Here is a 26178-nt window from a genome sequence, read left to right on the forward strand (position 1 = left end):
AGGCAGAGGCAGAGGCAGAGGCAGAGGCAGAGGCAGAGGCAGAGGCAGAGGCAGAGGCAGAGGCAGAGGCAGAGGCAGAGGCAGAGGCATTCTGTTGCCAGCCTGTTCTACACAGAAAGTTCTAAGCAACTTGGGACTAAATAGAAAGACCCTGTCTTCAAAACAAAACAAAAGTCATTCAAAACAACATACCCCAAAGAGGGAGAGAGGGAGAGAGAGAGAGAGAGAGAGAGAGAGAGAGAGAGAGAGGGAGAGAGAGAGAGAGAGGAGAGAGAGAGAGGTGTATGGGTGGTTAGACAGATAGATGATAGAGATAGGCAGATACTCAGACACATTGCTAGTTACTAGAATGGAGAAAATTGAAGAAATCAAGATTAAGATATGTCTCTGCTCTTGCTTCATGTTCTTGTCAATTAATATCCAAGAGAGCAGAGTTGTCACAAGTTACTTCCGTGAAACTTAGTGTCTGGTGTGTGAACAGCCCTCACTTTGTTCTTACAATAGCTCACATGACTCACTGTGTGAAACATATATCTGGATCTAGGCTTCTTTACTCATAGGCAGGGACTGTTGAAATAGTTATTTGCAACAGAGGTATATTTGTGGGACATATTAAATATGCAACAAGATTTCCCAATACATAGCTTTCAATAAGCTTATGTAATCAAGACTACAGGCAGGGGATAGAATGAGGCAATCTTGAACCATTATTTTGCAAAATTGGGATAATTAATGTAATCTTTCAAGCATTTGGGGAGGAGACTTCTGTAACTTAGATGTGCTTGTGTGATTGTCATGGTGCTATGTCAAACAATGTGGATATAACATCTAACACTTAATGACTTGTAGATAAGCAATCAGTTCATAGTCAAACCCTAACTAAAGGAGTTCCAAAGCTCTTTATTTTCAAAGCTAGAACTGAGCTAGTTATCTGCATGATCTCACTAAAAGACAATACTGAGTCTTTGTGATATTTTAAAACTGTTGCTTAAATATATATCAAAATAGTTCAGGGAAAGTTGAACTCTTGGTCATGTCTTTTCAATTTCAATATTAAAGGGAAATTGAAAAACATATAAAATAGGATTTCTGAACAAATGAAGATTGTATTTAAATACTTCTGAAATGCAGATAGTACACATCTAGTAGATGTCAACTGAGCACTTCTTATTTGTCTGCCAATTTGCCAGTAGGTACAGGGATATAAAAATGATGGTTTTCACATGAGGATACAATGTAGCTGGTAGAGAGGATTAACAGGGACTAGTAGCCAGCATATGACAATTGGTAGACCACAATACTTAAAGTGTCTGTGCAAACAAAGCTCAGACGGGAGCTCAGGAAACACAGATCAATACAAATCAAAGGAATTATAGAAGGTTTCAAAGAAGAGATGGGCATTTAGCATAAATATGCCAGGCAAAGGGAACTGTCCACTTAGAGATTAGAACAACACTTGGGGAAGGGGCAGGGAATTGTAAGAGGTTACAAAAAATAAAACTGGAGTTTCTTGTTTCTAGGGACCTGTAAATGGACAATCCATTTATTAAGCATCTGCAGGCTTTTGAAACAGGAAGAGACAGTAGTCCTCTGTTGGCTCTGGAGGGGAGCTGACACGAAGGAGAGTTTTTCCTGGCATCCTGGTACTGTTCCTGAAGACTGCCCAGCCCCTAAGAGGATGAGGCTCAGATGCCAGCCTAGAACAACAGGGGAAGAAAGCAAGACTCAGTAGCCCAGCCAGCCATAACAATGAGCTGAAGCACACGCTTTGCAGCAAAGGGAACAGAACTAACAGAAACGATCTGGAAGAGGAAGAAAGGATCTACAGAGTGAAGTACACCCATCCAAAGACCAAGAGGGACGTCTGGGAGCTGGAGAAGGCAATGGTTTGAGTTTCTTTTTCAGAGTCCCAGTGTCGCAGTTATAGTAGTGGAAAGTTCAGAGGAGGAGGGATGACCTGGAACCCTTGCCTAGAGGACGCAGAGCTGGTTACAGTAGAAGTCGACAAACCGTGGGGCCTAGGAATAGCTGCTACCTTCTAGGGATCTGGAGAACCTGCAAGGTGTACAGCACTATCTATATAATAATTGTACTATGGATTGTGTCTCTATACATTCTGGGGGCCTAGCGTCCACTGTGCTGAACACTAGGTACACTTTGCTGTAGGGGTAGAGTATTATAGTCAGTGTAGAGTCTGGAGGATTGAGCGTTAGAGGCTGCGTATGTGCCCAGTAATTAGGATCAGCCAATCCTACTGTGCTTTGGTACTAACTACCGTGGGAGCCATGATCATCCTCTTTCTGTCCTACTCATTTTCTGAGCTAACATTACCTTTCAGTTGTGAGAAGCCTTCCTTGTCCTCTAGACTGCTTCCACTCACTGGACTGTATTTCAATTGTCTGCCTTTCTAATTCGCCCTGGCTACAGGACAAGAATGTTCCCCTGGGAGAGTCTCCACCTCCTATTTTTATACCAAATAAGGAGGAAGGCAACGTGGACTGGATGACCATTTGTTGAGGTTTTACATCTTCATGGTCCCATTTAGGTTCTCTTATTTAGTAAGATTCATACTTTTTTGTGTCTCAATAATGAGTCTGAAGTCATAGCCAATAGGCAATAGAACTAGGACAATGTGTTCTCAGCAATCTTCTATGTTGCTCCTCCCCTGCCGAGAAAGTTAGATCAGGATTCTTGTGTATAAGAATACATCATTCAACTTTTAGAAATATTAGGGTTATTGTCTTATTTAATTTCGTTAATATACATTTGTCAAAATAAGTCCCAAGGTTATGAAATGGGACAATTAAAGTGTGTGCCCATGAGTAAGTGGAGATCTCACTGCACAAAGGGGAATCTGGCCATTCAGAATAGACAACAGTATATGTGAAAGGACAGAGGATCCAGAGGGAATGTGCAGGGTAAGGCATGGGTCAGAGGCACAGCAGCTGTGTGTTACAACTTTAAGTCCACATGGACCTTTTTTTGCTGGCTACTTCTTTGTGTAGAGATAATTTCCCAATACCCTGGTCTGTCTTATAAAAAAGCTAAGATAAAATCTCCCTTTTGAATTAGAAGTTCAACCTTATCAAGTCTTGATGGTCATGTACCAAGGAATGGATCATCCATTAAAAACAATCCCTAACTTACCAGTTGGCCAAAGCATATTTTACTCCAATGAGGATAATGATTGATGCATAATGCCAGCAAAAGCACATTGAGAGAAACATTTTATTGTGAATATCTGAGAGGTTCCATGTAGCGCTTCCACTAGGGGGGTACAGCACAAACGCCATCTGTAATTCAAAACAAGTGCACATCAAAATAACCAACCATATTCTCAAAGAAGGCACATTTAAAAATGTTTGCTAAGTAATATGACTCCCATAATTCGAGACATCACAAACACAACGTCAGGTTTTCTGTATGTTTCAGTATTGTCCACTCTCTCCCAAGCCATATTTTTGAAGAATAATATTAATCGTATTTAATTATCTAATTTCAAAATGTTTATAGTGGTCATCTCTGGCCTTAGATGCACTTTCAGAAACCCCCAGTCTGTCTTATAAAAAGGTAAGAATAAAATCTTCCTTTTGAATTAGAAGTTCAACACTATCAAGTCTTGATGGTCATATGCCAAGGAATGGATCATGTATTAAAAACAATCACTAACTTACCAGTTGCCAAAGCATACTTTATTCCAATGATGATAAAGATTGATGCATAATGCCAACACTGCATAGTCTCATCTCTGCTGTTTCAAAATTAGACTGTAAAATGCTTTTTTAAATAGATAGAAACCCACAGACAATGTTATATTAACTGGTAAAAGGCTAGGACTTTCTCATCAGGATCAGGGACAATGTAAATATATTTTCTATTATCACCTCCATTAAACACTTTATTGAAAATTTTTGTCAGGAAAATTAATCAAGAAAAACAAAGACATTCATTTTGGAAAAGAAAGAGTAAAAATTATCTGTGTTGATATATAATATGATCAGAAACAGAAAATCATAAAAACCCACAACCAAATTATCAAATGTAATGAAGGAGATTTACAGATTTGTAAATTGAAAATCAATACATAATCATCACATATATATCCCACAATAAAAGTTTCTTTATTGTACTTAAACTAACACTGAGCAAAGAGAAGTACCTGAGAACAACTGGAAATATAACTCCATGGGGGAACATTTAACTGGTACCCACAAGGCACTGGTGTTGATTCCAGGTGTCACCCAAACATGCTCATGTAAATATACATATGAATTCACACAGATTGAGAAGCTTTAAAATATATGTCAGGCTCTGCATAACACTGGTAAAAGGATTCAAGAGCCCAAGGAAATGAAAAACCATCTCAAATTATGGACTACATGTCTCAATATTATTGAGATGGCAAAACACCCAGGGCAACCTGCCAAATCAAAATAATGGCTGTTGAAATCTTAATAGGATTTTGTCACAAACCTTTTTTAAAGAGCTGATCATAAAATTTGTGTGGAATTGCATTGTATCCATTATTACATTCTTTAAATCATGGAAAGAGATCATCAAAGTTATAGGACTCACACCTTTCTATTTTAAAATGCATTGCTTACCTATAGTAACCATAACTGCTGCATTGATAAAATTGTGTTGGAGTTTTTCCTTTATTATCCTTTGAAGGGATGGATTTGTGGAAAGATATTGTGTAAATTTGGTTTTGTCATGGAATACCTTGGTTTCTCCATCTATGGTAATTGAGAGTTTTGCTGGATATAGTAGCCTGGGCTGGCATTTGTGTTCTCTTAGGGTCTGTATGACATTTGCCCAGGAACTCCTGGCTTTCATAGTCACTGGCGAGAAGTCTGGTGTAATTCTAGTAGGCCTGCCTTTATATGTTACTTGACCTTTTTCCCTTACTGTTTTTAATATTCTATCTTTATTTAGTGCATTTGTTGTTCTGATTATTATGTGTCAGGAGGAATTTCTTTTCTGGCCCAGTCTATTTGGAGTTCTGCAGGCTTCTTGTATGTTTATGGGCATTTCTTTCTTTCTTTTTTTGGTTTTTTGAGACAGGGTTTCTCTGTGTAGCCTTGGCTGTCCTGGAGCTCACTCTGTAGACCAGGCTGGCCTCGAACTCAGAAATCCGCCTGCCTCTGCCTCCCGAGTGCTGGGATTAAAGGCGTGCGCCACCACGCCCGGTTTCATTTCTTTCTTTAGGTTAAGAAAGTTTTCTTCTATAATTTTCTTGAAGATATTTACTGGCCATTTAAGTTGGAAATCTTGACTCTCTTCTATACCTATTATCCTTAGGTTTGGTCTTCTCATTGTGCCCTGGATTTCCTGGATGTTTTGAGTTAGGATCTTTTCGAATTTTGCATTTTCTTGATTGTTGTGTCAATGTTTTTTATGGTATCTTCTGGCCCTGCTATTCTCTCTTCTATCTCTTGTATTCTGTTGGTGATGCTTGCTTCTATGAGTCCTGATTTTTTCCCCTAGGTTTTCTAACTCCAGAGTTGTCTCCCTTTGTGATTTCTTTATTGTTTCTACTTCCATTTTTAGATTCTGGATGGTTTTGTTCCTTTCCTTCACCTGTTTGGTTGTGTTTTCCTATAATTCTTTAAGGAATTTTTTGTGTTTCCTCTTTAAGGGCTTCTACCTGTTTACCTGTGTTCTCCTGTATTTCTTTAAGGGAGTTATTGATGTCCTTGTTAAATCCTCTATCAGCATCATGAGATATGATTTTAAATCTGAATATTACTTTTCCGGTGTGTTGGGGTATCCAGGACTTGCTGTGGCGGGAGAACTGTGTTCTGATGATGCCAAGTAGTCTTGGTTTCTGTTGATAAGATTCTTGGGTTTGCCATTTGCCATCTAGTATTCTCTGGTGTTAGATGTTCTGTCTGTCTCTGGCTGGAGTTTGTTCCTCCTGTGGGTCTGTAAGCCTGTATCAGCACTCCTGGGAGACAAACTCTCCTCTGGCAGAAATGATGCACACAGGGCTGCAGAACAGTCCCCCCTCTTGGGTGCAGATGGATGCAGGCAGGACCCTGTCCCAGCTGCTCTGCCTTTTCTGTGGCCTGTGTGCTTCTGGCTGATCCTGCCTTAGATTTAGAAAGTATCTTACTAGGTGTAAGAAACATACTTTGGAGAAAAATCATGACACTAAACTGGCGGGGAAACAAAGGGCATGGGACCAAGATGGAAACAGAAAACAGGTTTCTGGTCACCTTTGCCACTTTGGAATAGAAGAAGAAGAATGAAGGAGGAGGGGAGAAGGGGGAGGAGGGGGGGAGGAGGGGGAGGAGAAGGAGGAGGAGAAACTGAGAACATAAACACTTTAGTGTGTTCCCTGTATTTACAGCATTGACAGCTAAGATGTCAGGCTATAACGTGTGTTGTTCATAATGTTTTGTTGTTGTTTGTTTACTTTTTTATTCTTTTGGGATTTTGAGACATGATTTCTATGAATTACCTTGCCTGGCTTAGAACTTTCATGGCCAGGCAATTTTAGCTGGCTTACAATCCATGACAGGCCATATGTGAATCTGTGGCATTGAAGCCTAGGATGAAATGGAGACCTTAGCATCTTAGAGATATCAGAATTAGGATTTTCTCAGTCTACCAAAGAAGGCTGCATACAAAAACCGAGCTGGCTCAAGATAGAGGCTGAGTGTGCTATAATTTTTATTCTCCAAAGATTTGTATGGTTTCTTTGGTTTCTCTTCCAGTTGATTTTTAGCTTTATTCTTCTACAATCTGCATGATATAGGGAGTTTTGAAGTTTTTTGTAATAATCTCTCTTTAAAAAAAATGTATGTGTATGTGTGTTTGCCTCCTGCTCTGTATGTGCAGCACCTGCAAGTGAGTGTTCACAAGGATTAGAACTCCTGGAACTGCAGTTACAGATGGTCACGTGGCTGATGTGGTGCTGGAAACTAAACCCAGGTAGGTCTTCCAGAAGGGCAGCAAGTGGTCTTAACCACTAAGCCATCTCTCCAGCCCGATTCTTTTGTATTCTCAAGGCTTACTTTGTGGCCTGTAATCTCATCGATTTTAGAGATCGTTTTGAGAGGTGCCAAGAAGGCTGTGAATGTAATCTTATCTTTTCAATGAATTATCTGTTGACCTCTGTTAATCCACGTGATCTATTAAATAGTCTATCTCTGAAGTTTCTTTAGGAATTCTTAGATGGGAAGGCCTACTTCAGGATATAGACAAGGAATTAAAGTCTCCCACTATCATTAAATTAAGACCTATCTGACCTCCTCTGCATTTTAGTGTTTGCTTTGTGAAACTGGGAGCCTGACATTCTATGAATAAATATTTACAACTACCAACACTTCTTGAATGGTTCCCTGAAGTATGCAGTGGCCTTCATTATCCCTTCTGACTACTTATAGTTTGGAGTCTACTTATCAGCTCTTATCAGCTCTTATCAGCTATCAGAAGAGCTCTGCCAGATTTTTTTTTTCTCTCCTTCTAGCTTCAATGTTTTTAGTAGATTGATTTCCAAACTTTGACTCTCAGTTTTTGAATTTTTTTTTGTTTTGTTTTTTACAAGTGAAGTGTATTTCCTGGAAACATACATACTTTGATCTTGTTTCTCTTTTTAAGATTTATCTTATTTTTAAAAAATGTGTGTGTATATTATGTCTGTGTGTGGGTATAAACAGATGTGCCTGAAGAGGCCAGATGCCTCAGATATGCTGGAGCTGGTATTACAGGCAGTTATGGCCTGTTTGATGTGGGAACCAGCCATTGAATCCAGCTCCTCTGCAAGAACAATAAACACTCCTAGCCTTAGTATCTTTTCCCAGACTCTGGATCTGGGTTTTGGTTCAGTGAGGTAGTTTGCATCTTTTCACTAGGAAGTTAAGAGCATTTCCCCTGTCATTATTATTGAGTATGCTATTTCCTATGGTTTTGCTGAAGGGAGGAAGAACAGAAAACCAAGACAACAACCGTTATATTACAGAGGAAGGATGGCGGCAAAAAACTCTTCTGTGGAAATCCAAGCTTTCTCAGAACAACTCAACAACATAAGTGGAGCCCTGCAAATTCTAAAAGGTAAAGGAAAAAATAATAAATGAATAAAATATGAAGTGAAGTGAAGGTGTTATAACCCAGGGTCACTTCTTGGTGGAGTTGATTGTGGTCTCTTCCACCTTTTTGCTTTGATATCCATCTCTGCAGGTGAAAGTAGGGCTGCCAGTCTCATTAATTCACACACACAAGGCAGGTTGGTACATCCACCTGGTAATACGTGTTTTGCTGTAGGACTCTAACTTCTGTTAGACTTTCCCAGACTGATATCTCCTCATCTTCCAGTTAACACTTCCTTACGTCGTGTTTGAGCGTTGTCTTTTTCTATGTGAAGTTTTCTGTGTTGAAGGCACGGAGAAAGTGTAGAACATCTGTCCTATACCTGCCTTTGGCACTAGACTGTGTCTTTCTGGCCACAGACCTACACAAGATTCCTGGACCAGTTTAACCCCTCAATTCTCAGTTTCCCATGAAGTCAGTAGCCCCGGCAGTTGGGTTGTTTATTTCAGTGTCCCCATGAAGAATCTCAGCCTTAAAAAACCTTTCACAATTGTGTCTTCATCTCCATGGTCTAAGGGTCTCAATGTCTCCTCCATTAACAGTACCTCCAGTCCTTGTATGTTTGTAACCTGGCAAGAATCTCTCCTGCTCACTGACCCGTTAGCACAGAGTCCATAAAAAAAGCACCTTTCAGCTACCAAAAAGTGCAAGCAGTGTATTGACATCAGTGACTCGCTGTTGGAGTTTTGTAGCTGTGTCTTTACTAAAATCTCACGCAGGCATCTTTCTTTTTTACTTCATCTCTCTCAACTAGAGACAGGGTCCCTAAATATGTTTTAAACCTTGTTCCCCTCTTTTTCTGGATATTATAGAATTGGGTTCTAATGTACCATTTTACGCAGACTCCACAGTTGCCTTTAGAAACCTCCAAAATAGACTGTCTCAAGAAACCTTTAGTAGCCATCATTAAAAATAATAATGACAATGATAAATAAAAAAAACTACCATTTTACAACAGGACTTTACTCTTTTTTTTCTATTTTTATTATTATTTTATGTCAGAGTGACAGAAAAGTTGAGTGTTTCTTACTGGACCCTTACCGCCTAGTGTTTGAGAGCTACTATATATAACTAAAGGCCAAGATGTGACCCAAGAACAGGTGCCATGAAGATAACTACTATGGAAGCCAAGGGATATTCTAGGCCTTTAAGCTAAACTTAAGTGAATTAAGAACATTGTAACTTGGGGCCAGAAACTAACAAACCCACCAACACATCTTGTAAAATGAACAACATATTTTTATAAGTGGTCCTAATTAGTTTTCTACCAGAAAATTACAAGAGAAAAGACCTATGAGGGAATTCTTTTTACTATGTTTTGTATGCTACCCCACCACCATGAAAAAACCCCACATTTTGATTAGTTTAATCTTCACAGTTATTAGAAACACTGTAGCTACCTTTTCTATTCTGATAAGGAATAACCCAGAGGCCCACTTTCTATAGCTTACAGTATGAATTATACTGCCCCATATTATGTTAATCTCATTGAAGTCAACATTGAAAATCCAAACAAGGGTTTTATCTACAATGTCAGGCCTTGGGGCACAACTGTGAACCATTTTGCCATTTTAGAATGGACTTTTGTTTTAAATAGACATTTATTTTATTTTGTGTGTATTTACTTTGAGTGTTTACCTGCATGTATACTGAATACCACTTGCACACCGGGTATCTATAATAGTAGTCACAGAAGGTTGTGAGCCACCATCTGGGTGATGGAAACCAAACCTGGGTCCTCTGCCAGAGCACAGTGTGCTCCTAACTGCTGAGTCATTTTGTTTTTTATAATATTCAGATGAGGATGAGCTACAGTTTGAACTCAGAATCTAGACAGTTGTCCTGTGACTTTATTAATTATAATCCTATGTTATAATTCCTTTCATCAACTCTCCTCAGGTTTCCTTTCTTGCTCTTACTGTCTTTATATAAATATCAAGCTCATTAATAAAATTATGTATGTATGTATGTATGTATGTATGTATGTATGTATGTATGTATGTGTGTATGTATACTACAATTTGAAAACTGCAAGGCTCCTCAAGGCCCATATGGTAACTGCTTGCTCTCCACTTGTTTCACTATTGATAAGTCATCTAACCTTTGGGTTGGAGTCCTAAAGGAGCCCTTAGGTCAGAAGGAGGAGATTGTGGAGCCCTGCCATTACTTCTCTCTTTTACTTTCTAATCATGAGGCGAGTGTTCTCTACACATATTCCCCACTGTGATGTGCTCACACACAATAGCCTAAAAGCCAAAGGGCCTAACAAAGCACAGACTGGGACCTTGGAGAGCACGTGGGAAGATATCCATTCTCTCTCTGTAATTGATCACTTAGTCATCTGTTGCAGTAATGGAAAGACAGACAACACATACAATCCTGAACCAAGTAAAGAACTGATACCTGCCTTTAACACAGAATTCATACTCATAAACAATAGCAGCAGCAACAACAACAAGAGGATCATAGAGACAAAACACATACAGCAGCCAGACGAGGTGCAAGGGCCTGACTTTACCCCAACCATTGTCCTGGACGAGCATCAGCAGGCCTCCAGCTCAGCTCTGCTCCTGCCACGCCCTTCTGTTTCACTTTTGGCCACAAGACTTTATACCCTGCCTTTGTCTGTTTTACTTAAGTATAGTTAGATGTTTTCTTTTCTTTTTTTTTTTTTATTTTCTTCAAAAAATTCTCTTCTATTTTTCTATGTTCCTTTTTCAAATCTCGGTGGCTGTTTTCTATCTTATCTGTCTTTTCCATGTGCTCAGGGCTGACAATAGTCAGGGAAGCCTAAGTTCACTGCATCAACTTGACCAGAATAGCTTTTCTTTTGTCTACTAAACATATGCACATGGGAAAGCATTGCGAGTCACTGTACACTAGTTCTTTCTGTGCTATCCTCTTTACTCCAGTTAGGTTTTCTGTTAAGACCCTACCTCAACTGGTATAGACAGCAATCATCTGATTGATCACCTTATAGAGTACTTATCATATTTTTCTTTTTTTAAACATAATTTATTAGATATTTTCTTTATTTACATTTCAAATGTTATTCCCTTTCCTGGTTTCCCCTCTGAAAACCCCCTATCCTCTCCCCCTCCCCTTGCTCACCATCCCAACCACTCGAACTTCCTGGCCCTGGCATTTTGCTATACTGGGACATAGAACCTTCATAGGACAAAGGGCTTTCCTCCCTTTGATGACCGACTAGGCCATCCTCTGCTACATATTCAGCTAGAGCTATGAGTCGCACCATATGTTTTCTTTGGTTGGTAGTTTAGTCCCAGGGAGCTCTGGGGGTACTGGTTAGTTCATATTGTTGTTCTTCCTATAGGGCTGCAAACCCCTTCAGCTCCTTGGGTTCTTTCTCTAACTCCTTCATTGGGGACCCTGTGCTCTGTCCAATGGATGGCTGTAAGCATCCACTTCTATATTTGTCAGGCATTGGCAGAGCCTCTCAGGAGACAGCTATATCAGGCTCCTGTCAGCAAACACTTGTTGACATCCACAAAATCCATCTGGTTTTGCTGGTTGTTTATGGGATGGATCCCCAGATGGGGCAGTCTCTGGATGGTCATTCCTTCAGTCTCATATTTTTCTATAAAGCACTTTCAAGTTAATGTATGAACTTAGTCCCATCTTACCATAGGTCCCTGTACTACAATCTCTCTACCTCCTCCTACATACTTCTTTCCCCTTCACCTGTCAATTCTTTATCAACTATCATGGGGAATTTAAGTCCCCTGAGATAGCCACATCACCCCCAAATCTTGGCTCTCTGGTGACTGAAAGATCTCCTCTTTAAAGTCTTGCCCAATCAAACCACATTCTCACCTCATTCTAGACTTAGTTTATATGTCTATATGAACGTGATGGAAACTCAATAGTCTCTCTAAAATGCACAGTTAGTATTTGATTTGCTGCTCTCAATGGCATGGCAAGTTTAGGGAGCTGATGATACTGTAACATGGGAAGTGTAGGGATCTGGGATTAGAGACAGCTAGATTTGGACCCTAGCTGTATTATTGTTTGAGCATGAGAAAATAGCTTGATCTTGCTGGAGACACCTAGAGATGAATTAGAAGTGGTAATACCTAACCCCTGGACCATTGTGAATAGGGAATATAATAAAGTGAGATGAGCTCTGCCTCTGATCCACACTTCCAGCCTCTCACTGAGGAATTCTAGGCAGGGGCTCTAGCCCTGAGCAAGATACCATTCAAGGCCAGAGATGCTGGACCCCTGGAGTGGAAGTTATGCTAAAAACAAAAACTTTATCTTCTCCAAAATCAACAAGTACTGCTCATCACTGAGCCATCTTGTTAGCCCCACACTGTTCATAAAATCCTAAGCTTCATAGTATGTTTGTTTCCCACACACCACATGACTTGTTGTCTTCCTCCCCACCATAGAGTTGTCTCTCAGTAAGTGTTCTGTCTTTTGACTTTCATATGGCTTTTGAGCTTTGATCCATCAGACTATAAGCTGTTCTAGCTACAGGAGTCACCTACAACCAGAATCATTCACTCCAACGTTTGACATACATGATCAGTGAATCCACCATGAAGGAACACCACACCTACTTCCTCCACAGCTACTCTGACAGTAATCTTCACTAGACCTGCCAGGCTACTCCAAGAACATTACCTCTTTGATGCTCCCGCAAGGGGAGTATTAAAAACAAATGCCTCATCAATTAGAAATGACAGATAGAAATGACACTGGGTCTGTCAGCTAGAAGTCTCAACTCACCTGCCAGAACCAGGTTCCTTGAAACATGAAGAGACTGCACCGCAGGAGCTCCAGAAGTGCATTGTTCTTTATGAGGAACTCCAAGAAGGAAACCAGACCCGAAAATGTGCCAACGAAGACCAGAAGTTGGTGTACAAAAATGTCAATCATTTCCCGACCGTGTGTGTGGTTGTAGAACATAAATGCTAATAGAGGGGGCAAAACATATTTTCTGGTAAAGTCAAAGGCTTCCCACTGTACCACTCTCTCTCCACAGAATTTTATACAAACATAAGCTTGTCCCAAAGAGCAAATCCCCACTGATCCCCCAGAGCAATGTACTTTTGCTTTGGGGGAGAGTAAATACTGACTCTTAGGAAGAGAATCCTTGAATTCTATCTCCACTGTCCCGTTCTTCCAACCTTTGTCTTGTGTTCTAATAAACCATAAAAAATTTTCAAGTCTTGTCCAAAGTATTTCTGTGCAGGATAATGTATAATAAACATGACCACAGTGGGGAGCTATAATTAATGTGGATGTATGGATGAGTAAGGTGAAGTCAAAGTCTCACTTTTAGGAATTCAGCAAAGACTGACTTAAATTATCACAAATTTTTAAACACTTGTTTCATCCACTATCCTTAGGATAATCTGTAAAATATACTGAAAGAAATACTCTGTCATTCTCATTAAACTCTTGGAATTAGGAAGTCATCTTTTAGATACTACGCACCACATTTTCACAGGGTTTCTGTTTCTGACCTTTGAAAAGCTCATTAGAGGTTGGTAGACATATTCTATTGTGAGTTGATGCTCTGTTTCAAGTAGTTCATGCACTACCACTCTGAGTTCAGCTTTCACTGTTAGCAGTGAAAACAATAATAGGCTCCACAACTACTGATGGTAAGTACCCATTGTAGATGACTTTTAAAGCAAGACAGGAAATACAACTAAAGTTTTTTGAGTGGCTGTGTCTGCCCAGATCTAAATTAGTCTGTAAAGATGTAAGGAAGGAAGACTATAGATATCTTGTCTGAGATACACATATTCAACTATGGCCTAGACAGATAGCCCTGCCAATCAAGGTGACAAAAAGAAATGAAAGATGCATTATTATAAAACACTACATCAATGCCCACTGATAGATAGAAAGAGTACAGAAAATGTATTTTCTTCATACTTACTCTCCACAAAGATGGCAATTGATAACATTAACTTGCTTAAGGAAAGTGGAAGTACATTAGTAGTGAAACATATGATTTGGGTTATACCCTGTAGCCCAAAGAATAAGTACATGGTTGTGTGATGCCAGCCCAGGATCTGGTTCCACTGGCCATCTTTATACAAGATCAAGGCGGGTCCTCCTGAGATAAACTGTTCACCAGCTATACCTGTGGAGGAACATAGCACATTTTAGAACCACTCCTCAATGCTACCTGGTATGTGAGAAGACACAGGACCATATGTTCATTGATTATTCTAACCTTATGATACTGATTTCTCCTTCTGAGCTTTCCGTCAAATGCCTAGCCATAGGATTTAGACTTGATTCAGAAGTTTAGATGCTTGCTAAGATAGTCAGTTTTGTCTATGCATAGACAAATGAGCCAAGCAACTGTTTCATATCCTTGCTACTGCTAATTTCAGTTTAACCATTGGTTCTAATTTAATGACTACTTGAGGGTTTGGATTTCCAATATGTGTCTGATAAAGGACAATTCCTTTCTTTCTAGATATTGCATGCTTAGGCAGCTGTTTCCAAAAAAAAAAAAAAAAAAAAAAAGAGTATTTTCCCTGAATCCTGACAAACAAACTTGATAAAGAATTAGCTTTTGCTCCAACTAAGAATAATGAGAATAATAGTGATGGTTGATGCAGACTCTACACATGGTTAATTATTTATGTAGACAAGTGTTCCCCCCACCCCCTTAAAGATGCTGTCTTGTTATCCTCTAGAATGGGCAAGAAAAGTCCTCTCTTTGGAAATGGTTACTTTGCAATTTGATGATCATAACAAAATCCTATTGATTTATTGATGAATAAAAAGAAGCAGTGGGAAAGTTAGAATTGTTACCTTTTACAAAAGAGCAGCTAAAGCAATCCTGTAAAATCACAGAACCTTTTTATAGAATGCTCAATAACAATGGAAAGCTTTGAAGTTAAAAGTTTCCTGGACTCTGTTCAACTCAAGAAATAAGGTGAATATACTTGAAGCAAGATGTCCCTCAGGCCTGATTCTCTCCATCTCTACAAAATGATTTATTGGAGATTTCCCATAACTGTTTTATTATTTTAGGATAATTTACACAGTGGTTTCTTAGAGTTTACTCTTCGAGGAATCACAATCTGTATTAAACTACTTCATAGGTTGTCACTGATATAAAGGAAATTCACTTGACTGCATATACAAATTAAATACTAACTCATTAAGGATTAGGCTTTGGGGACTGCTCAGCAGTTAAGAGCACTGACTGCTCTTCCTCTTCCGAAGGTCCTGAGTTAAATTCCTAGCAACCACATGGTGGCTCACAACCATCAGTAATGAGATCTGACGCCCTCTTCTGGTGTGTCTGAAGACAGCTACAGTGTACTTAGATATAATCAAATACATCTTTAGACTGTAGTGAGCAGGGCTGACTGGAGCAAACAGAGATCCTGAATTCAAATTCCCAGCAACCACATGATAGCTCACAACCATCAGTACAGCTACAATGTACTCATATAAACAGTAAATAAATAAATAAATAAATCTTTAAAAACAAAACAAAACAAAAAAAGGATTAGGCTTTTGAATAATTACTAAATGTCACTTTCCTAAGATTATGACAGTTGTAAACTGTAATTGGGTTAAGTACTAAGCAACATAGTAATACAAAATTCATTTTGTACATTTCAATATTGTATTGAATGGATTTTTTTTGCTCATGAAATACTCAAAAGGAGAAAACAGAATACATCCATGAATGGTCTCCTTACCAGTGAGAGACATTAAAAGCACAACCACTCCTTCCCAAATCTCTGTCCGACGTAATAATGTTTTAGAGTTAAGGTAGCAGGTTCGCGTTTGCCTTTTGTAGACAGATTTCAGGATGTTCTTCATAGTCCACCAAAAGCCCATGGCAAAGAAGAAACTCCCAGGGAGAGCATGTCCTTTGAAACTCCCCATGACCTACAAGTACAAGAAATAGATATTTCACTTAAACACAGCAAAAACATCTCTTGTCCCCACCAAATCTACTGCTGTGTGGATTATGAGTATACTGTAGCTCCTACTATAAGATTGGCAATTCAAATAAAAATAAAACAAAAAATTGCATTTGTTTGACATTTATCATATATTAGGCACTGGGACAAGTGTTTTAAATGTCATCCTCACCCTAATTTTTGAAATATACCCATAGATAAGAAATCACTATCCAATTTTCAGATGAGAAGTTAAATGACTTATACAGATCTTAAAATTGATAACCAGAATGTTTTGACTTCTTTAAAACACAATAGGTACTATATTGTATACTTGCCCTTTAAGCATAAAGGAAAACAACATGGAAGTTTAGAAAAGTGTTACAAGTTTAAAATTTGAATAAGTTTAAAACTTTAAAAAGATGTGATACTGCCTATAGATTTTTAAGTAAATAATTTCAAAGGATCAAGGATCAAGAATTTTTAAAGAGTGGTTGGATTCATGAAATATTTATATGTCCCTCTTCTGGGAATCTTCCAGACTTCTCATCCATCTGGATTTGAACCGTGTTTGTAATCCTGGCTAGTTGAAAAGCAAGGATTTGGTGCGTGTCACTTTCAAGCTGAGTCACTTAAGTCTACGTGAATAACTTAGTTGTCTAGCTATTGCACAAAGATGGACAGCCAGGCTGACTCACATATATTGCGTATATGTGCCTGCATGCATGCACGTGTGTGCATGAGTGTGTGTGTGTGTGTGAGTGTTTGTGTGTGAGTGTGTGAGGTGTATGTATGTGTGTGTGTGTGCATGAGTGTATGTGTGTGTGTGTATGTATGTGTGTGTGTGAGTGTGTGTGAGTGTGTGAGTGTGTGTGTGTGTCTCTTTATTAATGTAGACCACTGAAACGCTGAGGTTTACTTCTAGAACAACACAGCCTGATGGACACCAACCCAAATCACATCATAAATTTTGCTCATATTCTTGCTACAATCTAACTAAGAAACAGAACTACAATCTGGATTCAGTCAAGAGTTTTGAATTACTTGGGAAGTCCTTCTTTCAAGCATATTTATTGTACTATTAACAGAACAGTGAAAGTAGAGTCCAAAAATCATCCTGCATGTCTAAGAGTTGGAGCCAAGCAAACTCACAAAGAGGATTTCACAGTGTTCCTAGTCTAGGAGACTGGAATCCTTATTTTTTTGAGTGAGTACTGAGGCTCTCAGTTTGGGTTACTCCCCTCTGACTTTAAAGGGTTGATCTGAAGGAAACCATGACGCTGACCCACATACTGTATCCTGGGAACACTCATTTCCTGCACCCTGGAGTCATCCAAACCTCCCAAGAGTCAGACTACATCACACATCTCTAAGTACAGGTTCTGGCCCTAACTCTCACTCTGTGCTATAGTTTGGACCATATACTTTACTTAACATGTGTTGGACATCTAATTGCAGTTCTTTGCTACTAAAAAGAGTATGCAGACCTTAATGATACATGAAATTTCTGCTCTGATGAGCTCCCATTTAGCAACCTAGCCCCCATGAGCTGTTGATTCTGCCTGCTTGTCTGGTTCAGACAACCACAAGAGATTGAGAAATACTGCTATGAAGAATTCAGAAACACACCCAGCCTATACATCCTCTGTCCCCCCTCTTCTTTTTGGGAAAGGAATTCTGTATGATTTAATGATCTTGATACATTTTGTTCCTTCTTAATATAATAAACTTGTTTGTAGGAGTGTCTAGAATCTTAAGATTCTGGATTAAAATGAAAAGTTTTAAAATTAAAAATTTTTTTTTGAAATTTAAGATCAAATAAAAACAAGACCTAAGTCAAAGGATTAAGAGAATGCTTCAAGAAATTATGCAGACACTAAAAGTACAGTTTTCAAATAAGCAGCAATATATTTAGTGAAAATAATGGGGTGAAAATGGAGCGAGAGAGAGCAGGACTATATGGATGAGGGGCGAAAGCAAATGCCACCCAGGCCTGACAACGTTAAGTTGGATCCTAGAACCCTTGTGATTCTACAACCCACATATGCATCATGCCACACCCTCCACACAGTGGACTTCCCTAATAACAACTAAAACTGATACTAATTTTTAAAAAGATTTATTTATTTATTTATTTATTTATTTATTTATTTATTTAATGTATATGGGTACACTGTAGCTATACTGATGGTTGTGAGCCATCATGTGGTTTCCGGGAATTTTGAATTCAGGACCTCTGTTCGCTCTGGTCGACCCCACTCGTTCTGGTCCCTGGCCTAAAGATTTCTTTATTATTATATCTAAGTACACAGTAGCTGTCTTCAGACAGCACGAGAAGAGGGCATCAGATCTCATTACCAATGATTATGAGCTACCATGTTGTTTGCTGGGATTTGAACTCAGGACCTTCAGAAGAGCAGTCAGTGCTCTTAACTGCTGAGTCATCTCTCCAGCCCAAAACTGATAGTAAAATGTTAAAAATGAGGGTAGGTCTGAATACCTCTTTATCACTTGTTACCTCTGTGGCTTTTGGTAGGTGACTTAACGTTTGCGTGTCTGAGTTTCCACCTTTGTAAAATAGGATCAATAACAGCACCCACTTCTAAACAATTACCCATGTTACTATCAAACAGCTTATGCAATCTTTTAGTGAAAACCAGAGGCCGCAAGCTGGAAGGAGAGTGGTGAAGGGTATATGGAGGGGCTTGGAGATGGCGAATGGAAAGGAGAAATGCTACAATTATAGAATAATCTCAAAATACAAAAGTTAAGTCAATAAAAGTTAAAATATAACATGAATATCTGTCTCTACCTGAATCCTGACTACAGAAAACCAAAAAGCATTCTACAGAATTATTTTTGGCAAGCCTAAATGTATATCTCCTAACTTTTCTTCTGCTACTGTCAGGGAGAGTTCCTGGGATATTCCATGGTAGTTAAATAAATTCCTCAAAAAATAGAGATCATGAATGCATGCTGCCATTTCCTTCTAACCCCAGATAGTATCTAAGTACTATAAGCCTCTAAATTGACAGGACGTGCTCACCTCTTCTCACAAACAAGATCATTTCATTACAAAACATCTCCGATGTCTCAAAGGCCATCTCATATTCAACACACCTCAAGCAGAACAAATCAGCTTTATCGATCTGCCTGAGGTGAGAGAGTTACTTGATTCATGACTCTGTTAGTTAACAACACTTCTTCCTATTCACCCACCTTCACAAATCAAAAAATATGAAAATTATCTTGGACTTTGACTACTTCCCTAAGAAATGAATTAGTTATTGAAAAGTATCACTTGGGATGATTAATGTCAACTCTCCACGGTCTCAAACTTAGGTGACTCTCCTTAGCCACTTCAATACCATCAGCCCGATAAATCTTGCCAATCCTCCAAGCAGAGATGGGTCCCCATCTCACTTTCACAAAGCCTTGGCCCTTTAATGACTTCTTTCTCTGATTAGTTGTGGAAGTTATGTTCTTCTCTTTAATCTGTATGACTACATCACTGTGCTGTGAAAGTCTCCCTACATAAGCAGACTCAAGGAACTTTCAGAAATAAAGAGCCTAAATCAGTGCTATTATCTTGAAGCCCCAGCATATTAGGAAATGTCAGATATATGTGCCCAAAGAGGAACATAAAGGGTATATTATAGTTGCAGTCAAGCTTTGGAGTTGATGAATATACTTAACATACAAGTAAGTGAGTAATAATTCACATGAAATTTTAAAACCCAAGCCTTCCTGAATGAATAAGTCTAGGTTATACAGTCTTCCTGACTTGCCCCCATGACAAGAGTAAGTGGGCCTTTGTATTCACCCGTGTTACTGGGCTGTCCTAAGGGATGTAATAAATAAGGAGCAACAGATTTTTAAATGGATATCAGATGATCACAGAGGGGAAAGAAATGAGTCCTTCCTAATTCAGTTATAGTGCCACTGTCCCTTTTTTCTAGAACGACTTGACAATTCAGATGTTGCTATTTTTAAAAAGACTAGGCAAAATAAAGATATGTCAATCATATTTGTCCGGCAAAAGGACCCAACACATACAGTCAGTCCCAGTGATTAAAATAACAATAATTTCACTTCACTTTCATGTTGGAGAGGAAAAATGCCTTTATCCTCACATACATCTCTTGGCTCTTTGTTATAAAAACCATCTATCTTCTGTTTCCTGGTGTAGAGATACCTGCCAATGTAACTTGTTTCTTGTAAAACCCTAGTTCAATAGCAGAGTCTGATGAGCTCTAAACCCCCCACAGCAAGCACCTTCTTCACGAAACACTGGGTCTCCTTCCTCACTCATAGCATTGAACTTAGCAAGCAGCCAGTGGTAATCAAAGGGGCAGAAAATAAAAAGAACCTTCCTCTTGATCTTCACTTCTATCTGCAAGTTCAATCCCTGACCTCCAGATATGGTTCATTCTAACGTTCAGATTCTTCTCCTATACAAAGAGACCTATCACTCATAGTAACATCAAATATTATTCATTTGGCTGAGAAGGAGGAAAATAAACAATCAAAATAACCAACCAACCAACCAACCAAATAAATAACAAAAAACCTCCACCTTACTTATATCCCATTAGGTCACTTTTATTGGCAACACACACACACACACACACACACACACACACACACACACACACCGTCACTCACATTTACTTAGCATCAAAAAGAGATATGTTTTTAAACTCTAGTACTGAAGAGACAATGCTCTATTGTAAAGCACATGTGTTACAGCCATGCAAACCACAGGCTTACCCTGTGAATAGAAAGAGAAGAAACTTAGCCAAGAGTAAGGGATTTAACAGTTTTCTTGGTAGAATCACAAACAGCTAATTTCAATATAAAAAAATATTTTTATAAGGCAGAAGATAAACTATAAGTTTTTCTTTAGCCATAACCAAAAAAGTATTTGTGTCTTAGTGATTCATATTTCAGGACACATTTGTAACTTCTAATTCACACACACACACACACACACACACACACACACACACACACTCAGCTACTTCTTGAAGTTCCCATTGCTATTGGCCTCATTCAAGAATGTGATGCAGGCATATGTAGCTTTGAAATTTCTAGATCATCCATCCTTCCATATCAGCACTTTACCTCCACAATGTAAACTGCTTTGAAGAATTTTTCATAAATTATCCTTACCTTAACCCTGTGCTCAAAGTCAAGTGCAACCCAACTGTCTTCTCTCCAGGACGTGCAATGAGTGGTTCCAGAGTCGAAAGGAAAAAGCAGCTGCCAAATGCCTCTATATCTAACGCTGCCTCCTCCTGTTGCTTTGACACTAAGCTTGTGTGCTTGTCATTCCAGCATGAAGTCAAGCAGTTGAGTTTCACATTGTGTCACAGAGCAGTTAAAGCCAAGAAACACACCCTTGTGTTTCTTGCTTCCCACCTACCAGGTTCCTAGCCTAAGCTGTGTGCTACCTGCTCTGTGGGTCACATGAGCTCTCTTTCAGAACATAAAAACGAGTTAGAAGACATTGAAAAAAATGATACTGGTGATATTTAATTGTGCACTGGAAGTTCCAAAGAGATAATGTGCATTTCCTGATGCCTCCAAAGTACCTAATGTTCCGTGCCTCAAGAAAGAGATTGCCACAGGTGTCAGGATTGAGTCATAGATGCACTGAAGCTATAGGAATAGAGAAACAAAAGCTACTGTAGGTCAGCACCTATGGCTCAAAGAATATGGAACACTAGCCTAACCACTGCCTGTGTTGCACAATAGCATCTTAGGTGCTCAGGATACCTACTAGGTAATAGACACAATTCATACTGATCCCAGAGAGATGAAAACAGCAACGCTGAAGAACTATGTATTTCATACTAACAGGTAGGTCACAGGTTGTTTGAGAATTATGATGCTGGCCCACTTAAAATTTGGACAAGACTCTATCCTAGAAGGGTATGTAGTCAAAGATGCCATTGTAAAGCAATGAAGTGAATGATGACCCAGGGCAAGGGCAGCATCCTGACAGAGAGTGACAGGAATGTAAATTAGTATGGACATCATAGAAAGCCATGTGGCTATATAATCCCATGCTACGTGTACATTCAAAGGAAGTGAAATAAAGTAAAGTATAAAAATAAGATAAAACTTGTAGTACCTGAAATATGGTGAGAAACCCTGAAAAAGTCAAAAAATGAGAAAATCACACTGTAGTACCTGGAATATGGTGAGAAACACTGAAAAAGTATAAAAATAAGATAAAATAAAAATAAGTATGTCAAAGAAACATGTTCACTCATGTTGACTGCTGCTCTGTTCACAGTAGCTCAGACATGAAAGCAACCTAAGTAACCGGCAGCACATGAATGGATAAAAATGGGGCAGAAGAGACTGCTTGCTGCTCTCGCAGAGGACCACAGTTCAGGTCTCAAAAGCCACATCAGGCAGCTCATAACCACCTATCATTCCAGTTCCAGGGCATCTGACTCTCCTGGGCCTCTGTGAGCATTTGTATTTATCTAAACATACTGTAGTGCATACATATCCAAATAGAAAAATAAAATAACAAATGAAAAATGTGTATGTATCTATACACCTCGAATACTACTCAGCTAGGAAAAAAAATCATTTACAACAAGGTGAGTGAACACATAAGATTTCAGGATTCAAGAAGCAGGATAGACACAAAAAGAAAAACATCGTATGATTTCACTTATTTGTGGACTCTGCCGAAGATGACCCATAGCAGTTGCGAGCAGCATAGAATTTACTAAAGGCTTTATAGAAGGAAGAAAAGAGAGATGATTTGGGATAAAGACTTGTCTGTGGGTACAAGGTTACTTCAAGTTAAGAAAAATACCTTTTCATTATCTACTGGAAGGGGAAGAAGGGGCTGGAGAGAAGATTCAGCAAGTGAATGGCCTCATTGCCTAGGTTGATGACCTGAGTTTATTCCTGGTACCCACAAGGTGAATGAAAAGAACTGACTCCTGCAGGTTGTCCTTCAGCACTCACACATGCACCGTGTCACACCCCCACACAGACACCCACACACACAAAGAAACACAGTAAAATATTTGGAGAGTAACAGAGAATTACACAATAAGTTCCAACAGCTACCTAATCTGATCTTAGGATCAAATACCAATGTTTCTAAATACCGAATAAATAATTATGTTTAGATTACTCAACTGTGCCAATTCTTAGGAAAAATAAAGACAGTACACTCTTCTCTGCCTGGTGTAAATAGTGATAAAGTGAGTTAAAGATGCTTGTCGCATTGTAAGATGCTTAACCTTTAGAAAAGTTCAGTGGAAATGCAAACAGCTCTATCCAACACCTTAAATGTTCAGGTCTCGGTGTTCTGAATATAATTTCCATAGCTACCAAGTCTTACCCACACACACAACTTTTCCCCACTTCTGTTTTCAGACAAATTCAACGCGTAGTGGATAGCAAATGCATTGTTATGTACAGACATATCTGGTAAATCAACTTGCCTTAGCTTTTCAGCTCGGGCTTACAGTCTCAGCTATGTAGGAGGCTGAAGCAGGAAGAGTTGTCTGTCAATTCAAGAGCAGTCTGTGCAACTTAGCAGCAAGATCCTTTCTTAGAACAGAATATAAAACAAACAAACAAGGCAGGTAGGACCAGAGGGTATAGGTCAGTGGTAGAGCACATGCTTAGCATACATAAGGCTATAAATTCAACTTCAGCCCCACCCCACAAAAAACAACCAGCACTAATAATAAAATCCAAAGAGCCCAAATTGTGCTGGTTTGTTTTCTATTACTATAATAAACTGCAGGGCCCAAAGCCACTTGGGAAGGAATGTATTACTTAGCTTATATATCTCAGTAACAGGTGATTATTGACTCCTTGAGGCAGGGCAAAGGACTCAAGGAGAACAGAGGCAGGCATCAGGGAGAAATGTACTGCTTTGTTTTCTATGTCTTGCTCAGCCTGCTTTTTTATACAACTCAGGACCACCTGCCCACGGGTGGTACCTCTCACAGTGGGCTGGGCCCTACAACATCAATCATTAACTAAAAAACATAAAAAAATAAAAAAATTTAAAATTAAAAAAAAAATTGCCTCACAGACATACATACAAGCCAATCTGATGAGGTAATTCGTCAACTGAGATTTCCCCTTCCCGATATGTCTATGTTTGTGTCAAGTTGACAAAATAACTAGCCAGCACAAAAACAAAGAGAAAAGCCTTTCAAAGCTGAATTTGGCTATAGTGAATTAGCAACTAGCTTGCCAAACTTAGTGAGATCCTATCTCAAAATATAAACAAACACAGTCATAGAGTCCTTGTTTATCTGCAGTTGAGATCCTAGATTCCATACACAGCATAGTAACAAACTAAGGACATACAAAGAAACAAGCAAAACTAAGGAGATTTGTGATCTAGTAGAGACAAGGACAGAAGTTACTCTTGTCTTGGTTACTTGTGTCTCAGGATGTAACTCTCACTTCAGAGTTCAACCATGGCAAGCAAAGGCTGTGCTTCTCAGGACATTTTGCACCTAGTTAACATTCATAAACAGCCCATGGGCAGTGTACGGATCTATTTCTAGGTTGGAGTGAAAAAAGGAAGCTTGCTAGCAAGCACAAGCTTTGTTCTTCCCGAGCAGTTGTGTCATTGCTGTAGCTGTCACCTGTGGTGTTCAACTCCAGCATCTCCATTCTTCCAGTACAAACTTGCCCAGAGCCTCCCCTGATGACCTTCTTGCTCTGAAGGTCACACCTTCCTCCGACTGAACAAGGCCCTGCTGCTTTGTCGCTGCAGCACGTAGATTATCATTTGAACTACTGAGCTCTCAATCACTAATCTGGTGTTAATGTATTCCCCCCTTTAATTATGAACTATATGTGTCTCCTTTAAACAGTCCCAAAAATACAAATACCAAGAGAACAATCCACGGAAAAAAAAGGTGTGTGGGTTAGATGTCATTAAAAGGACATAAAAACTACTAAAAGAATGGACCGTATGATGCAGAGGAAAAACACTTGCAAAAAAATCCAACAAAGATTTTTTATCTCTAAAATTTTTAAAGGAATTTGGGATTCAACAAAAGACAAGAAACTGAACTAAAAACTGAGTAATATCTGACCATTCATTTTATCATAGAAAGTACAGATCACAAATAAACATGTTTAAAAATGGGGGGGGGGGCGCTCAATGGAGGTTTACAAATGAGAACAACATTGTTCTCATATGAACAATGTTCATAAGAATGCACTTATTTAAAATACGTCAATCCAAAACGCTAACAATGCAAAATAAAATTTGTGAAGCAACAAGAATCTCTCATCGCCAGGCAGCTGCTTCGGAAGGCAGAGTGGCAGCTTCTCCCTGTGTGATGCTCCCAGACATTGACTCAAATACATTGGGAACTTTTATCCACTTGGATACCTGCACATGAATGTCTGTTTTGTTCACAGCTGCCAACACTTGGGAACCACCTTTCATTTTTGCGTAAGAAATGCAGTATGAGCTGGCAATACCAGATCATTCGGTGATAAGAGGAACTAAGCCTTCCGGTGTCAGAGGATAGCTTTGGTTGCCAGTCCTTGGTATTTGACTCTTTGTGAGATAAAGTACAAGTTGCAGTTCCTCTGGACTTAAAGAATGCATGACACAAAGAAGAGACCTAAACAGAATAATGAGTATATTTCTATCATTGTCTCCTACTAGAAGGTCCTTCCCTCTGTCTCTACCACTTCCTCCATGAAGTCTTTTCCTTTGTAATTCCTCCCTCCCTTTCACATCTGGGACTTGTTCTGTGATTACAGGCGGAGAAGATGAAGGCAAGAGTATGGGGACCAGGGACTTTAGGGAGGGAGATGGCTTGTGTTTGGAACTTGTTCTGTCTCTCTGCCTCCTATCTCTCTGTGGGAATACTGGGACTATATATGCCTGCTACAACCCCCTTCTTTATGTGAGTTCGGGGGATTCAAACTTCTCATATTTGCCTGGCCAACACTTTATACATGGAGTCATCTTCCCAGCCAAGATCCTGCTTCTCGAAAACAACATCAACAACAAAAAAAGAAGGCCTGTGGGATGGTCCCGAATATTTCCGTTTTTTTTTTTTTTTTTTTCAGTGTGATGAGCATCTCTTTACTGAAGGGGTAGAAACGTACAAGGGAGTGAACACTGTAAACAAGCCTCCATGCTAGG

General features: G+C 39.2%; 1 protein-coding gene across 1 annotated transcript in view; it reads right to left on the reverse strand.

The window, feature by feature from the left end:
• Positions 1–26178, reverse strand: part of Tmem45a (transmembrane protein 45A) — a 79066-nt gene that overhangs the window by 2049 nt on the left and 50839 nt on the right. The window contains exons 2-5 of the mRNA XM_021185518.1: positions 15801–15993; positions 14009–14215; positions 12847–13031; positions 3148–3293 (exon numbers count right to left, since the gene is read on the reverse strand). Of these exons, the coding sequence (XP_021041177.1) occupies positions 3148–3293; positions 12847–13031; positions 14009–14215; positions 15801–15990 (728 nt within the window). The 5' untranslated portion in view covers positions 15991–15993. The remainder of the gene's footprint in view (positions 1–3147; positions 3294–12846; positions 13032–14008; positions 14216–15800; positions 15994–26178) is intronic.

Source organism: Mus caroli, chromosome 16 (genome assembly GCF_900094665.2).
Source record: "Mus caroli chromosome 16, CAROLI_EIJ_v1.1, whole genome shotgun sequence".
NCBI lineage: Eukaryota > Metazoa > Chordata > Mammalia > Rodentia > Muridae > Mus > Mus caroli.